General features: G+C 46.7%; 1 protein-coding gene across 5 annotated transcripts in view; it reads left to right on the top strand.

Moving 5' to 3' along the window:
* Positions 1–17,759, top strand: part of RNF212 (ring finger protein 212) — a 476,056-nt gene extending 458,297 nt beyond the window's left edge. For all 5 annotated transcript variants that reach the window (XM_063925682.1, XM_063925685.1, XM_063925683.1 and 2 more), the window contains 5 exons: positions 443–515; positions 713–764; positions 1,189–1,249; positions 16,371–16,410; positions 17,434–17,759. In XM_063925682.1, coding sequence (XP_063781752.1) covers positions 443–515; positions 713–764; positions 1,189–1,249; positions 16,371–16,410; positions 17,434–17,629 — 422 coding nt within the window. In that variant the 3' untranslated portion in view covers positions 17,630–17,759. The remainder of the gene's footprint in view (positions 1–442; positions 516–712; positions 765–1,188; positions 1,250–16,370; positions 16,411–17,433) is intronic.
* The last annotated feature ends 315 nt before the right edge of the window (positions 17,760–18,074 follow it).

The following is an 18,074-nucleotide window of genomic DNA, read 5'->3' as shown; positions in this document are numbered from 1 at the left end:
CTTTTTGCATGATTATAGTTTTCATTTTATAGCTCTTCCAATTAGTTTGTAAATCAGGTGTGTATGATTTACATACCCTGCCATTATTAGGAAGTGATACGAAAGCAACTAAGCATTTTATCAGTGCACCATGACAGTCAACACGGGAATAAAAGCCCTCTGCCATACTTATGTCAAACATAGTATGATTTTAATATAGACAATAGGTAAATTGATGAATGATTCAGCACATAGCTAACTGTCAGCATCTCTCCTTCATGCCTGTGGGGGAGGAATGCCATCTCCAAGTAGCAAGGTGGCATTAGGGTATATCCTGAGCTAGGGATGGCAGTGAATGTTAGTGGTGCATATAACGTAATCATTGGCTTGCTGAAAATTAAAAAATATTTTTATCTCTCTCTTCAATTAATCTGAAAAACAATGGCACCTTTCTTTTCTTTAGCAGCACATCCAGAGAAGCAGAATGGAACGTCACCATTTTCTGTCTCTGTATCACGTGCGCCCAATGCCAAGACGTAAGTATGGTGCAAATATCTGATCTTTGGTTAGATGTATTGGGGAGGGGGTCCTCAAGCACATATGTACATAATTGTGTATCTGAAGTGCTGTTTGTATGATTTGGCAGTAGCCTCTCTGTGTATAGCCCAACTGAGACAGATTTTCCTGTACATACGATGTGTAATTAGCATATTTATCATTTATGTTTGGACAGGGTTGAATCAATGGACTTTACTCCTCCTCCTAGTGCACCCAAGAAGAAGAATGTAAGTTTAGTTTTAAGTATAAATAATAATTTAATACTTAATTATGGCATTTATACAACTGTTCCACAGGCAGAAACACAAGGATGTAGGGTGAGGGATGGGCAGGGGGAGGCATTTCATTTGCGAGATGATATTTCACCCGGGATTCCGACCGCCTGCTGAAATCCTCACTCGGGTGGTGGTCCACGCCACCACCCAAGGGGGAATATAACCCTGTGGCGAGGGGACACGCTGCGCTCGCCGCCGGGGATCCCAACAACCGAGATATCATACTGATCCCGAGTCAGGGGGTAAACCAACTCCCGTTCTGTTATGGACAATCAATATTTTTCTGTCACCCATAGGGGATACTGGAGTGATGTTCACAGTGGGGTGTATGTTATCTAACCCCATATACATGTAGTATTTATTTTAATGTCTGCAGTTTACTATGGCTGGGCCAACTAGAATGTCCATGATAAGTCCACCTCAAGACGGACGTATGGGTAAGCTACTTCAATGTTGTTATTAGTGTGACTCTCTCTCTATATACAGTATATATTTTATACATACACACGCAAGTTTTTGTTAGTGCTTTGCACCTGGATTAGTTTGATACTAATTTGTGCTGAAAGATTCTGATGGGTGTTTCATATGACAACCAATCAGAGATTGCTATTGAAGTGTAACATTAGAACACCGCAGCAGCTGCTTACTCATTTGCCAGTAAACGGGAAACTCGTTAAATTGTTATCCATTGTTTTTTGTCAGTGAAGTACGTGCTGAAGAGATTTTTATTTAAGTGTAGAATATTGTTAGAATGATAAAGAATAAAGTGGGTGAAAGTGTACATAAAAGCAACTTGGGTGTGTTTAGTTGAGGGTCATTAACATTCTGAAGTCTCCTGTGTGAATAAGACAGGTATTTATAACTTACCTTTACTTGGTTATTTGCGGTACAAATAAAGATGGCTGGAGATATACAGTGCATCCAGAAAGTATTCACAGCGTTTCACTTTTTACACATTTTGTTATGTTACAGCCTTATTACAAAATGGAATAAATTATTTTTCTCCCTCAAAATTCTACACAAAATGCCCCATATTGACAATGGGAAAAAAGTTATTTTTGAGATTTTTGCAAATTTATTAAAAATAAAAAAATAAGAAATCACAAGAATGGCACACCTATCTCTGGGCAGTTTCACCCATTCCTCTTTGCAGCACCTCTCAAGCTCCAACAGGTTGGATGGGATGCGTCGTTGCACAGCCATTTTCAGATCTCTCCAGAGATGTTCAATCGGATTCAAGTCTGGGCTCTGGCTGGGCCACTCTAGGACATTCACAGAGTTGTTCTGAAGCCACTCCTTTGATATCTTGGCTGTGTCATTAGGGTCGTTGTCCTTCTGAAAGATGAACCGTCGCCCCAGTCTGAGGTCAAGAGCGCTCTGGAGCAGGTTTTCATCCATGTTTTCTCTGTACATTGCTGCATTCATGTTTCCTTCTATCCTGACTAGTCTCTCAGTTCCTGCCGCTGAAAAACATCCCCACGGCATGATGCTACACTGTATGGATTGCATTGGCCTGGTGATGAGCAGTGCTTGGTATCCTCCAAACATGACGCCTGGCATTCATGCCAAAGAGTTCAATCTTTGTCTCATCAGACCAGAGAATTTTGTTTCTCATGGTCTGAGAATCCTTCAGGTGCATTTTGGCAACCTCCAGGCGGGCTGCCATGTGCTTTTTACCAAGGAGTGGCTTCCGTCTGGGCACACTACCATACAGTCCTTCAAAAAAACTACAACACTGTTAGACTTAACTAGACACAATGTATCTTCTGTTCCTAAAAGTCAATATATAACTTTTCTAGGTGTATGGTGATCCTGGTTCTCATAAACATTGAATAAAATGACAAATCACACACAGTGAATAAAATTTAATACAATTTTCATTATAATGATATATATATAAATAATAAAAGATTCTTTCATATATTTCACATCTTCTTTTTTATAGGTTAATAATAAAAGTTATATTTTAATTAAAAACATTAAGAATTAAAAATAAATCAATTTTCTCTCTCTTTGTGCGCCAACTAAGAGACAATCCTTTCTGTCCTTTTTTCTTGTTTCTAATCTCGTTGTCTGTGGCAGCACCCCCAATACAGTATTAGGTATAGTATTAGTAACCAGAGTATATGTATTATTTGGGGCTTTCTTACACTTAAAAAGAACATATTGACTTTTAACTTGTGCAGGGGGTACTCCCCGTCCCCTTTCTCCCTGTTGATTATCACACTACCATACAGGCCTGATTGGTGGTTTGCTGCAGAGATGGTTGTCCTTCTGGAAGGTTCTCCTCTCTCCACAGAGGAATGCTGTAGCTCTGACAGAGTGACCATCGGGTTCTTGGTCACCTCCCTGACTAGGGCCCTTCTCCCCCGATCGCTCAGTTTAGGCGGCCGGCCAGCTCTAGGAAGAGTCCTGGTGGTTCCGAACTTCGTCCATTTATGGATGATGGAGGCCACTGTGCTCTTTGGGACCTTCAAAGCAGCAGATATTTCTGCTGCGGGGTACACTGGGCTCCACAAGGATAGACATTGGGGGGTGTAGAGTAGGATCTTGATCTGAGGCACCAACAGGCTCAAAAGCTTTGACTGTTCCCAAGATGCACAGCGCCGCCTCCTCTATAACCCCGCCTCCCTGCACAGGAGCTCAGTTTTGTAGTTGGTGCTGCAGATAGCAGGCACGTAACAGAGGGGCTGCTCCTGGCAGCCCTAAGAAGAGCTTTTTTGTGAAGAAAAGTGAAGACTACAAGGGCTGCAGCAGAGTTTAGATGTCAGGAGACATTCCCTGCTGCAGCTCCATCACTTCCCAGCGGCGCTGTACACTCCCGTGTCCTGGTTGCCGGGTACCTACAGCAGGAGGCTTCGGTTTTCTTCACGTTAGACGCACACGGCTGGGGCTCTCCAGGATCGCGTGGCCGCGCTTCGGGAGGTGGTAAGTGGGTCCCGTTCGCAGGACTCGCTCTATATCGCGACCCGGCGCGGCCGGTGAGAGGTGGGCCGCACGCGCTGGCGTGGACACTGTGGCAGTACAGGCGACCCCACTAGGCCACCAGGGCACGGGCACAGGTCGGTTTCTCTCATAAACCGTTTTATATTAAGTCCATAGTACCGGTGGTTATGTCCAGCAGGGGGATAGGGCTTAGACCTGTAGCCGCTCCCCCAGCCCCAGGGCGCCACTTACAGTAAATGTTCCCACCCTGGAGCTGCATATCTGTCTCTCCCTCACTCCCTGTCAGTGTCTGGGCGCCATTTCTCTCAGCTACACTGTTCCTGGGACTGCTTGGGCAAATCCTCCTTTGTAAAGCCGCCTGACAGTCAGCGCTGTACCTTTACAAGACACTTAAGTATTCTACATATCGTTTAGACAGTGATAGTTATGAATAAGTGCATTTGGTCAGGGTTATTTGGTACAAGTACCCTGTGATATACATCCAGTCTTTACTGTGCAGTGTTATATCTATTGATTACATAGCTATATATAAGCTAGTCCAGTGCAGTATTATTGCTTGTCATAACGTCTGCATTGTACAAACTGTGACTATATGTGTGTGCATTGGCCTGCTGGGTGACTTCCATTTCGTGTCTCTCACTCAGCTTGCTATCCCTATATTCTATAACCTGTGGGGGCTAGGTGCGTCAGGTTTATTATAATATAATATAGGATATTCACAAGATATACTTTCATTGTATTTTTCTCTGTGATTTAGTCACCATATCTTTCCCGAATCCCTGTTTGTGCTGACTACACTGCGCAGGGGTTTGGGTCAGGTATTGTGCTGCTGACAAATTGTACTGTGTTACCTTATACTGCAAGTTATAACATGTCTGCTTATGAGGGTAACGGTTCTGGGGCTTAACACACTGGGAGTGGTGCTGAAGCCGCAGATACTTTTGAGGAAAATATAGCAGCTGAGGGCTCTGGTTCTGGGGGTTCTTTGTCCCCCACTGGGACTGTGGCAGCGAGGGTCCAGAATGACCCGCCGTGGGCTACCTTCTCCACACTACTGAATATGCTAGTTACTAAACTAACGCCCCCTATGGGACCTACTATGCCGGTCCAACCGTATATGGTCCCCGCGGTTAATCCACCGTGGGCAGATAACTTGTCCGCTCAGTTAAAGAAATTGAACCAGTTACTGACTACTAAAAAGTCTAACCCTCGCTCGCCTAAGACCAAGGGGTCCTCTAAGCGGGCCATTACTTCCTCACAGTCCACTGCTGTCACTGACACCTCGTCTGATGAAGATGGCGTTTACACTGACCCCACAGATTCGGACACTGATAATACTGATGGGGATAGCAGTTCGCAAGTGGATGTTCCTGATCTATTGGAGGCTATAAAGTTGATTCTACAGATTACGGATGATCCCGAGCCATCTGTTCCTCCTAAGAAACCAGATAGGTTCAAGCGTCAGAAGGTGGTTAAACAAGTTTTACCTCATTCTGATCACCTGGTTGATATACGTCGGGAATCCTGGGAAAATCCAGGTAAGAAGTTCGTGCCTCACAAGAAGCTGCTTGCTCGCTATCCCCTCGCGCCAGAGCTGTCTAAAGATTGCGCAGCTCCCTCCGTTACCGGGCGGCTCCAGTGGACTCGCATGTGGCAAGGATGGTGGTTTTCTCAGCTCTACCTGTCACCGCCGTCACGTCTCTGAAAGAGCCTATGGATAAACGTGTGGAGGGTTGTCTGAAAGCGATTTACACCCTCACAGGTGCTGCGCAAAGGCCCACTATTGCAGCGACATGGGCTGCAGAAGCTATTGAAGCGTGGGCCCAAGAGTTGGAAGCTGAAATCTCTACTGACCATGCTAGACAATGCTTGTCATATATTGTCACAGCTTCTCACTATATTAAAGAGGCGGCTTCTGATGCCGGTGTTCTGGCAGCCAAGGCTTCTACTACGTCAGTCCTGGCTCCCCGGATATTGTGGCTGAGATCCTGGTCTGTGGATCTGGATTCTAGAAAAACCCTGGAGGTACTCCCTTTTAAGGGAATATCCTGTTCGGAGAGGACTTAAATAAGATAGTGGCTGATTTGGCTACTGCCAAAACAGCCTGTCTGCCAAGTACTGCTCCTTATGTGACGAAAGCTAAAAGTACTTCCTTTCGTCCCTTTCGTCCTTCAGGTAAAGCAAAAGGTCAGGCGTACCACAAACAGGCCTGCACTTCCAAACCTGGTAAGCCAAAGCCCAAAAGAGCCTGGGCTGGGGGGCTTGGCCTGGAGGCTGACTGAGCAGGCTGCACTTTACATGAGCTCCCAGGGACCTGGGAGTTTCTACATTATAAAACAGCCTCCTCACACCTGTTTACCTACCCTACGTGCTCTGGCCAGCATTATCTACCAGAGGTGTTACCAGTGAGTTAGTGCAGCGGAATCGGGGAGCCGGTTTCTTGGCTCCCGCGGTTTGCGGCCTACTCACTGCCCTGAAGCCGGGGCCTCAATTTCTGCTCATCCCCCCAGCTGAGTGGTTGGCCCCCCCGGGACGCCTGAGACACCTGCCTGGACCCTGTCCTGAGCCGAGCGCTCCGGAGCCCAGGCGGCGGCCATCTTGGTTGCCGAGCGACGGGGAGGGACTCGGCGGGAGCCCGGAGGAGACATCCAGCGGCACCCGGGTGTGCGTGGCCTGCTACCCCGGCCTAACTGAGGTGAACACCCCTTCCCCACCCGACGAGTTCTGTACGGGCGTCCGTTCCCCGCTGCTGCGGGCGGACCGCCGACCCGGCCGCGGCCCCCCCCTGTCTGAGTCCAGCGGCTATTTGGGGTTGCCCCCCCCCCCCCCGTGCCCCTGGGGTCTCACCACGCCGATCCCACCACATCCCATACAGCACCTTCCCGCCCCCTGTGGCGAATACTGCCCCGTGCGGCAGGCGAGTTCCCCCCCCCCCCCCGCTTGCTCACCTCTGGGCACTCGGGGGTCCTGCAGCACCCCTGCCCCTCCACGAGTCCGTCCACGGCTGTGGGTGACTCACTGGGCAGCACAGGAGGATTGCGCAGCTCCCTCCGTTACCGGGGGCTGAAGTTTAGCAGTGATACGGCCGTGGGGGCGACCACGGCGGACCCTACCTACAAACCTACTGACGCCTCCCTCCCCCACCTGAGACCCTCCCTCGTGGATGGACTGCAACTCTGTCACCCCTCTATCTACACCTGGAGCTGCCGGGAGTTCTTCAAATTTTCATTATAGCAATCTTGAATATATATAGCCTGCCGTCCTAGCCTGATTATCACCAGTGCACTTGGAGTGCTGGGCTGGAGATCCCCCCGGTGTTTCTTCTCCGTACATAAGAGGATGGCTAGTCTCATAGCCCTGTCAGCCCTGCTCATGCCAATGTAATGCGAGAGTTATCTCCTACCCCTGCCATTATCTACGAGATGTCTTACTAGTCCCTGAGACAGTGGAGCCTTCAGTTTTTTCTATCTTCTGTGTTTAGAAACGTTGAGCTGTTTTCCTCTGTGCCTTATTATGCCTTCTCGACGCGGCAAACCTTCAAAACCTGTCTCGCAGCTTTCATTTTTCAAGTCATCTCCGAAAATGTCCGTCCTAAAGCCACTGGGACCTCCACTAAGGACGCAGTTCTTCAGACCCCTCCCCCTGTGGAGGCGCCCCATTCTGCATCTACAGCCGCTTCGAGTCTGGACAAGGTCGGAGATGGAGATACCCTCACCGTAGGAACTATGAAGCTACTTTTGTCTCGCTTTAAGGAAGAGGTGGCGGCCGAGTTCCGTACCAACTTAACGGCATGTCAACAATCTATAGATGACCTGGGTGGCCGCACTGACCATTTGGAAACTAAAATGGAGGAAGTCGTTGGGTCCCATAACAGCCTACTGGACTCTCATGATGCATTAGAGGCGGAGGTGAAACTTTTACAGGACAAGGTCAAGGATTTGGAGGATAGATCACAGCGTAGCAACCTTAAACTGCGTGGTGTTCCTGAGTCGGTGTCGCACAGCAGTTTACATGATTATGCAGTGGCCTTATTTAAAGCTCTATTACCTCAGTCTCCCTCTGCGGACTTCCTTATTGATCGGATACATCGGTTGCCAAAGGCCAGAGCGGCTCCGGACGATGCCCCTAGAGATGTCCTAATGAAGATGCACTACTTTCACGTTAAAGAGGCCTTACTGAAAGCATCTAGACCGACGTCTGACACATCTTCTGCCCTTCAAGGACTTCAACTCTTTGGTGATTTGTCTGCAGCCACCCTCTATAAACGACGATCGTTTCATCCCATCACTGCTGCCCTCAGAAAGGCTAATGTCCCTTATCGCTGGGGTTTCCCTACTAAGCTGTTGATTCCTCTAAATGGCTCCACTGTCTCCATTTCCACTGCAGATGAAGGGGCGAAATTGCCTCCCCCTGTTGACTTCAGCAGGACTGGTCCTCGGTGAAGTGAAGACGCCTGCTCTGGGTCGGGCAACTTACATGGTTGCTATGTTTCTACTGCTATGACTCCAGTGACTCTCCGGATATAGTTGTTTGCTGTTTCAATATTACCTTTGCCCCTACCTGAGTTTTTAAAGGCCGTGGTGTGTTTGGGGAGGCGCTGAGTACAGTGTGCGATTTATCCGTGTTTCGGATGTGATTCACGGTTTGCATATTTTGTTTTACTAATTGCTCTGTTTTTCAAGCGTTTTGCCTGGCGCCTCCTCAGACATAGCAGTTTATTATAAATGTCGGCCTGTTGGGGAATTTTGACATGTAGTGAGAGTTGCTGGACTGATGTTAGTGTTTGATTACTGCGTTGTGTTACCATGTTGGAGCGCTTTTGCTCCGCCTTATCTGCTCTTAATGTTTTGCTCAAACACATGTGTATTCATCTGTTCTAGTATTAAGATGTTCTCGTGTTCATTATTTTAAAGTACAAATGTATGGTGGCAGGTAGGAGATATGCCACTAACCCCCCCTTTAGCCTACACAGCCGCCACACTATGGCGACTGGTTGTGATCTCAAGAGAGATCAATTTAGTTTTGTCTTTTTTATTTTCCCTATGTCTTCCCACCTGTTTTCTGATGTGTTCCCCCCCCCCCCCCCCCCTTATCAGGTATATCAGTTTATGCACGGAAATTGGTCTACAGAGTCATCGGCTCTATTTGTAGTTGAATATGGTGCACATAGTCTCTATTAATGCCAAAGGGCTGAACTCCCCCCAAAAGCGAAGTTTGGCCTTAAATTATTTTCATAAGCTTAGGGCGCATGTGGTCGCGGTTCAGGAGACGCACTTTCAGAGTCAGAATCCCCCCCTCTTCACTAATTCACGTTACCCCCATTGTTATACTGCAAATGGACCCGCCAAGAAAGCTGGCGTGGCTCTTCTTATAGCGCAACACTGCCCGTTTGTTTTATCTTCTAAATATGAAGACCCTGACGGGAGATACTTAATCTTAGTGGGTCAGTTAGATAATGTAGAGACCACCCTGATTTCTTGCTATGCCCCAAATACCAAACAAATCTCATTTTTTAGAACCTTTTGTAGAACTCTCCAGGATCATACTAGAGGTGCGCTTTTGATTCTTGGAGACTTTAATATGGTGTTAGATCCTAATATTGACCGCTCCTGTCCAACCCGAACCCTTCGTAGGAATCCAACCCAGGATCCCTCAGGCAAATTTGGTCGACTGCTAGCTGAGTATGCGTTGTATGATGTATGGAGGTCCAAGCACCCTACAGAGCGAGACTACACTTTCTATTCCCATGTCCATAGCTCGTATTCTAGGATAGACTTGGCATTAGTGGATAAGTGGACGTTAGCATCTATAAGTAAAGTTGATATATTACCAATGTCTTGGTCGGATCACTCGCCACTTGTCGTAGTTTGGGATACCAGTAAAAGGGTAGTCCCTCATGGTCCCTGGAGACTGGGTTCGTACCTTCTTGCCCGCCCTGAGGCTCACCAGGCCATCCGGCAATCTCTAGATCTATATCTGGCTACTAATCGCCCCGAGGATACATCCGTTTTCACTCATTGGTGTTCTCTGAAAGCCGTGGTTAGAGGCTCTGCAATCCAAATAGCGGCTAGACTTAAACGTGATTATAGAGATAGACACGCCTCGGCTGAAAGAGAGGTCTCCCGACTGGAATCTGCACATAAAATTAGCCCTACTAACAAATCCCTCTTTAAGCAACTCCTTGCTGCCCGTGAAAAGGTAAATACGTTTGCCTTAGCAGAGGTTCACCGCAATTTGCAGCGGCTTAATCAAAAATATTATATGCTTGGCAATAGAGCGGGGCGTTTGCTGGCGCGTAAACTGAGGGGGCGTAGAGCTAAGGAACGCATTCATGCTATTCATACGTCTACTGGCGTTAAAGTAACTGATCCGGTTGAGATAGCTAATACGTTTGCCGAATATTATTCGCGGCTATATAACCTCAAAGATGACCCTGGTACCCCTCAGCCTTCTCTGGCGGATATTAATGGGTTCTTGGATGGGTTGTTTCTCCCCACTATTATTGATCCTAAGACTTGTGAATCCCTTAGCTCTCCCTGGTTACTAGGAGAAGTCGAGGCAGCCATAGATTCCTGTCCCATGGATAAGGCCCCCGGACCAGATGGGTACCCCTCTAACTTTTATAAAACGTTTAAATCAACCCTTGCCCCTCTTTTGACGTCAGTCTTCAATAAAGCCTCTGATTCCACGTGTTTCCCGAAGGAGATGTTAGAGGCCCGGATAGTTACTATCCCTAAACCAGGCATATCACCCACAGTAGTTCAGAATTACCGCCCAATAGCATTGCTGAACACTGACCTTAAATTGTTTGCTAAAATGGTTGCGAATAGGATAGCCCCTCTTTTACCTAGTTTGATCAACCCTGACCAGGTGGGTTTTGTTTTGGGCAGGCAAGCGTCGGGCAACACACGCAGGGTTATTAATTTGATTGAACGCTGCCAGGTCCAGGGCGAACCTCTCGTAGTCCTTTCTCTAGAAGCAGAAAAAGCATTCGATAGGCTTCACTGGGACTATTTACGGGCTACCCTGGGCCGTTTTGGGTTTGCGGGCAGGATACTCGACTCTATTTTGGCTTTGTACTCCTCGCCCTCGGTTTCAGTTTTCACCAATGGTTGCAATTCCTCCACATTTAATATTACTAATGGTACTCGTCAGGGTTGCCCCTTATCACCCCTTATTTTTGTTCTGGCTGTTGAGCCTCTGGCGGAGCGGATTAGGGTATTGGACTCAATTGTGGGCCCGGTTGTGTGGGGGATGCCGCATAAAGTCTGTCTTTTTGCTGACGACATTTTAGTATGCCTTAGAGAGCCTGAATCGTCTTTACCACATTTACATTCTCTCCTGGATTCTTATGCAGCGGTCTCCTACTACAAGCTGAACACTACTAAGACTGAGGCCCTCCCTCTGAATATTTCCGATAGCGTGCTTAGACGTCTAAAGAATGATTATAAATACGCGTGGCAACTTAGATCGCTTAAATATTTAGGTGTACATATATCTAGAGAGCGGGATTTACTGGGATGTAACTACGACCCACTCTTTCGGGCATTTGAACTGTTTATTAAAGACTGGATGATGCAGGAGGTCTCCTGGGTTGGACGGGTGGCAGCTGCGAAAATGGTTCTCTTACCAAAATTGATGTACCTTTTCCGCACTATCCCCAGGACCTTCCCTAAAGATATTTGTAATAGGTTTAATCGTTTATTATCCAAATATATATGGGGGGGCTCAAAGCCGAGGATAGCGAAATCCACTCTAATTGCTCCAAAGTGTGCAGGTGGAGTCGCGTATCCGGATTTAGAGAGATACCATACTGCTTGTTTACTCACTCAGGCTAGGGATTGGTTCACCCGGGGCATTGTTAAACCATGGGCATCCTTAGAACAGAATGCTGTATTTCCCTTTACTCTGCCGGACTTGTTCTGGTTGCCCACCATTTCAGTCCCTACTAGAGTTGCTGATTGTTCCGCGGTCCACGCAATGTTGTCTGCATGGAGAACCGTAACTAGATCTCTCCCAGCTGGCGCTCTTCCCTCCCCTCAGCTGTCTCTCCATGCTATATCCCTATTGATCCCAGATTTACACCTACATCATTGGCAGGACCTAGGCCTCTTCACCCTACAAGATGTCCTTCGAGACGGTGTTTTGTTCCCCTTTTCCCTATTCCAGGAACAATTTCATATACCTAAACAAGATTTTCATAAATATCTGCAACTGCGGCATTGGCTTCAAGGCTGCCTTCCCAACCGAGGAGTCCTCCATACGGGTCTCCCTAAAAGATTGATATCTCTTCTAGTGCCCAGAGGTAATAGGGGTGGCATCTCTAGATGGTAACAACATCTTGTAACTGAATCCCGCCATGGAGTATTCCCCTCACAGACTAAATTGGAAAAGGACCTCCCTAAGGTTATCACCGAACGTATCTGGAAAGATATATTTAAATCTTGTTTCAAAATTTCTAAATGTGTGAATCATTGTGAAATGTATTATAAATTGGTTCATAGAGTGTATTTTACACCGGAACGTCTGCATAAGATTTGGCCTGATGTCTCCTCTAGTTGCTGGAGGAATTGTGGGATGGTGGGAGATATCCTTCATATTTTCTGGATATGTCCGGCAATTCAGTCGCTCTGGAGTGAGGTGTTTCTTTTCATTTCTAATATACTAGGAGTGGTTCTTGTAGCTGACCCCCTCTTGGCACTTTTTCATTATTACTCTGGTGAGTTGTCTAGTTGTGATAGATACCTTTTGGGCCATATTCTCATAGCCTCTAAGGCCGCCATTGCTCACAAGTGGAAGTCGGCGGTTGTCCCCAATATACGGATGATAGAAAATAGAGGGGGTAATTCTGAGTTGATCGCAGCAGGAACTTTGTTAGCAGTTGGGCAAAACCATATGCACTGCAGGGGAGGCAGATGTAACATGTGCAGAGAGTTAGATTTGGGTGGGTTATTTTGTTTCTGTGCAGGGTAAATACTGGCTGCTTTATTTTTACACTGCAATTTAGATTGCAGATTGAACACACCCCACCCAAATCTAACTCTCTCTGCACATGTTATATCTGCCCCCCCCCCCCCTGCAGTGCACATGGTTTTTCCCAATTGCTAACAAAAATCCTGCTGCGATCAACTTGGAATGACCCCCAGAGTCCATCAACATTATGTTTTTGAAACAGCGGAGGGCAATTACTCTTCAAGGTCTACCTCTATTAGTAAGAAATGGTTTAATTAGTCCCTATATAAGGAGAGATCAAGCCAAATAGGTGTATCTGGTGCCTTGGCTGACTTACCCGACCTTTCCGTGCTTCGATCTCCGGTCCACACGGGACCTTAAATTGCTAACTGATGCAGACTTCCTTTCCTTCGTTATACTCTGCTTCCATTGTTGTATTAAGATTTTCCTGATATATACCCTTCCTCCCCCCTGTCCATATTAGTTCTGTTGTGTTCGTGTCTTTTCCCCCTTTTTTTTTTTTTTTTTTTTTCATATCTAAATGTAACTGTAACTTGAATGAACACTCAATAAAAATTTTATATAAAAAAAAAAAGAGCCTGGGCTGCCCGTCAGCCAGCTTCCAAGACCGATAAGCCTACCACATGACGGGGCGGGTCTCCCCCTGGGGAACCGGCTTCTAGGGTATACCCAGGAATGGTTGAAGACCACTTCAGATGCCTGGGTACGGGAAGTCGTCACTCGAGGTTACGCCATAGCCTTCAAAAACCGCCCCCCCCCCCTCATCGATTTTGCCTGACAGACGTCCCTTCGGACCAGACAAAGGCAAAGACTATTCATTCGGTGGTACAGACCCTACTGGTCCTGAACCTTGCTCAGAGGGGCCAGGGCTACTATTATCCGCTGTTTCTAGTCCCGAAACCGAATGGGTCCTCTCGGCCCATTCTCAACCTCAAGGCATTGAACAAGTTTGTGAGAATCTCCAAGTTCCATATGGAAACCCTTCGCTCTATTGTTCTGGCCTTGGAACCTGGGGATTATATGGTCTCCCTGGATATACAGGATGCTTACCTGCATATTCCTATAGCAGTGTCGCATCAGCAATACCTGAGGTTTGCGGTTGGCAACCTCCATTACCAGTTTCAGGCATTACCTTTTGGTTTAACCACGGCTCCGCGAGTCTTCACCAAAGTTATGGCGGTGATGACGGCGGTACTCCGCCGTCAAGGGGTCAGGATCCTAACGTATCTGGACGACTTGTTGATCCTGGCAAATTCCCCAGAAATTCTCCTACGTCACCTAGATCTGTCTGTCCGGTTTCTGCAAGCCCACGGGTGGCTCATCAACTGGAAGAAATCCTCCCTGGTCCCTGCTCAGAGCATGGTGCACCTGGGAGCGCTATTGGACACTCACAACCAGCGGTTGTTCTTGTCTCAGGAGAAATTCCTGAAGCTTCAGGACAGGATTCGTTGCTTCCTCTCTTGTCCGCAAGTGTCGATACATTCGGCGATGCAGGTGATGGGCCTCATGGTGTCAGCATTCGACATGGTGGAGTATGCTCAATTTCATTCTCCAGAGGCTGATTCTGGCCAAGTGGGACGGCCTGCCTCACCGGATCAGGTCTCACATGATCTCATTGACTCCAGGACCAAAGATTGTGCAGGGGTCGTCCCTTCTGGATACCCTGACTGGGTCCTGTTGATGACGGATGCCAGCCTAAGGGGTTGGGGCGCGGTGTTGGAGCAACACTCCCTTCAGGGTTGGTGGACCAAGGAGGAGTTTCTCCTCCCGATCAACATTCTGGAATTGCGGGCGGACTTCAACTCATTGAACCTGGCCCAACATTTAATACAGAACCGTCCAAGTACAAGTACTTCAAGTCAAGTACAGTCGGACAACGCCACCACAGTGGCTTATATAAATCATCAAGGCGGCACTCGAAGCCGCTTGGCAATGAAGGAAGTCTCACGGATTCTTCAATGGGCGGAATGCCATCTACCGGCCATATCGGCAATATTCATTCCGGGAGTCCTGAATTGGGAAGCGGACTTTCTCAGTCGTCAGGACGTACATGCCGGAGAGTGGGGCCTCCATCCAGAAGTGTTTCAACTCCTAGTGGAAAGGTGGGGCCTTCCAGATGTGGATCTGATGGCGTCTCGACACAATCACAAGGTTCCGGTCTTCGGAGCAAGGACAAGGGATCCTCAAGCAGCATTCGTGGATGCGCTGGCGGTGCCATGGAAGTTTCAGCTGCCGTACGTGTTCCCTCTGGTGTCACTCCTGCCCAGGATAATTCGGAAGTTCAAGCAGGAAGGAGGAATCCTGCTTCTCATAGCTCCAGCATGGCCCAGACGGCACTGGTTCTCAGACCTTCAGGGCCTCTCGTCAGAGCGTCCAATTCTACTTCCACAACGCCCAGACCTCCTCATTCTACCAGGACCTGGCCCGGCTATCTTTGACGGCGTGGCTCTTGAAGCTTCCGTCTTGAGGGCTAAAGGGTTTTCTGAAGCGGTCATTCAAACTATGTTGCGGGCACGGAAACCGGCTTCTGCTCTGATTTACCATAGGGTCTGGCATTCTTACTTTGTTTGGTGCGCATCTAACAATTATGACGCTTCCAAGTTTAGTACAGCCAAGCTTTTGGCTTTTCTTCAGCAGGGCCTAGACTTAGGCCTGCATCTGGCCTCCCTCAAGGTTCATATTTCTGCCCTGTCGGTGTGGTTTTAGAGAAAAATTGCGACCTTACCTGATGTTCATACCTTTACTCAGGGTGTGTTGCGTATCCAACCTCCCTATGTCCCGCCTGTGGCTCCTTGGGACTTGTCAGTGGTTTTGGAGACGTTACAAGAGTCTTCGTTTGAACCTCTTGGTTATAGAGGAGGCGGCGCTGTGCATCTTGGGAACAGTCAAAGCTTTTGAGCCTGTTGGTGCCTCGGATCAAGATCCTACTCTACACCCCCAATGTCTATCCTTGTGGAGCCCAGTGTACCTCGCAGAAAGAGATTTAACAAAGGTAAGTTCTTACCATAAATCTCGTTTTTTCTGTACCCTTCCCCAGATTTGTGCCTCGAGACAATCCTGTCTCGAAGGTCTACAGACAATTCCTTTGACTTCATGCTTGGTTTGTGCTCAGACGTGCACTGTCAAGTGTGGGACCTTATATAGACAGGTGTGTGCCTCTCCAAATCATGGCCAATCAACTGAATTTATCACCGGTGGACTCCAATTAAGATGTAGGAACATCTCAAGGATGATCAGTGGAAACAGGATGCACCTGAGTTAATAAATTTTCAAAAATCTCAAAAAAACTTTTTTCACGTTGTCATTATGGGGTATTGTGTGTAGAATTTTGAGGGAAAAAATTAATTTATTACATTTTGGAATAAGGCTGTAACATAACAAAATGTTTAAAAAGTAAAATGCTGTGAATACTTTCCGGATGCACTGTAGTATATGCTATAAGCAGTATTCTTGCACTACATTCTGTGCCCATGTAACTACCCATCTCTGATATTTTTAGATCTGCATATGTGCATGTTGACAGGCTGCTGATGTTTGGGGTCGGCAACGGGCTGTGGTGGTGTTTGGTTCACGCCTGGGTGTAAAGCTGTTAAAACATATATGCAAGTCGTTTTTATTTGTGAGACTTTCAATTTACAGGTCAAGTTCCCTACAGAAGTAGTATAACAGGATCATTAAGGTAAACACACAAAAATAAAGAAATGGAAATGAATATGTTAATAGAATATTTGTAGTGAGTAAAATATTGTTAGCTTACCTTAAATTCAGTTAAGTGATTAAAATGCAGTGCCAGGATTGGGCGGGCAAGTGAAGTACAGGGGGATGAGTGATAGTAGAAGACTCTGATGAAGAAAGCAATTAGGGAGGATGGAAGACCAATAAATAGGTTGGGAGACCAAAACACAAACTGCCACCCAGAAATCATATCACACCCTGTTTACTTTATTGTGAAGAGAGCTAACAAGTAAATTGCCACTGGTGGCAGGAAGCTGCAGTGTTTGTCTCTATGGGCGGCTAGTACATATTCTGGGCCTCATTCACAGTTGTACATAGTGCATTTTGCGGCTTTTTGTCACATTGCGCTGCTTTTTACAAACACAACCTGGATTTACAAAAAATGGGCTGGGACTAGGGAGGGGATGTGCCAACGCAGGCAGCCAAAGTGTACTAAGGCATGTTGTGGGCCCGTTGATGAGAATTGTGGCCAAGGCGGTCAGCAAAGAGTTGAGATGCGCCTGCATAGAGGGACCTGACTTTGTGGGTGAAAGTTATGTGCTGGTGATGAATTTGGAAACAATAATTTAGGAATGTTTAAATGTTTTATTTTTAATGCATTCTAAAAAATGTGACTGCAATTATACAGATTCTCTTTGAAAAATAATTGGTCTAATGGTTAGCATCGCTGCCTCACAGTACTGAGATCTTGGGTTCGATTCCCACCATGGCCTTAACTGTGTGGATATTCTACCCATTGGTTTCCTTCTACAGTCCAAAAATATAATCATAGCTTAATTGGTTCCTAGAGCCTAGAGTGCATGAGGTAGGGACTGATGAGAATGTCCATATATTCTGTGTAATATGCTACAGAATATGTATGTGCCATCTATGTAATTGGTAGTAATAATATTGTAATCAGATTACATATAATTCACCATTGCAAATCTTGCGCACACATAAATATTTCTTACTTCTTTTTATACAGATCATCTGTGTGTTCCTCTCAGCCCAATGTACACAGCCAGCTTTCACAACCTATATCACAATCTGACCGCACAAGTGTTTTTGACTTATCTAGTCCAAGAAGCAGCCAGATATTCCAGCGGACACCTGTGTTTACCCCGTCACAAGGTGCAAGGCAGCCAATTACTATTGCCAATATTTTGCAGCGACGTCATTAAAACTAGCAGCTTTCAAACGATAAATAGTTATTGGACTATAGCGGAATTCTGGTAACTATTTAATGCTGCTTACTTGTTTATGTTATTCTTGTTCTTGTTCAGTTATTTTAAATAAACAATATAAAATGTGTGTTTAGACTTTGCGCTTAGCACTGCATGTTATACGATGTGTAACTATAGGCAAGGCATGATTTTCAAAGCAGAATAAATCTGTTGCTTGCCATGACGTGCATTGAGAAACTAGCAAAATTACCAAACTATACTGCACACCAGTGGCGGAACTTGTGAGTGGTGGGCCCAGGTTCAAAAATATGCTTTGGGCTCCCCTCCTCCACTCCACCCCAGGTTTATAATATGCAACATGGCAGAGGGTGACAGGGGGAGAGGGACAGGGAGAGGCAGTGGGTGACAGGGAGAGGCAAAGGGTGACAGGGAGAAGCAGTGG

This window comes from Pseudophryne corroboree, chromosome 6, assembly GCF_028390025.1.
Source record: "Pseudophryne corroboree isolate aPseCor3 chromosome 6, aPseCor3.hap2, whole genome shotgun sequence".
NCBI classification, from domain to species: Eukaryota; Metazoa; Chordata; class Amphibia; order Anura; family Myobatrachidae; genus Pseudophryne; species Pseudophryne corroboree.
Note: the sequence above shows the minus strand (reverse complement) of the source record. Positions and strands in the feature narration are given on the sequence as shown.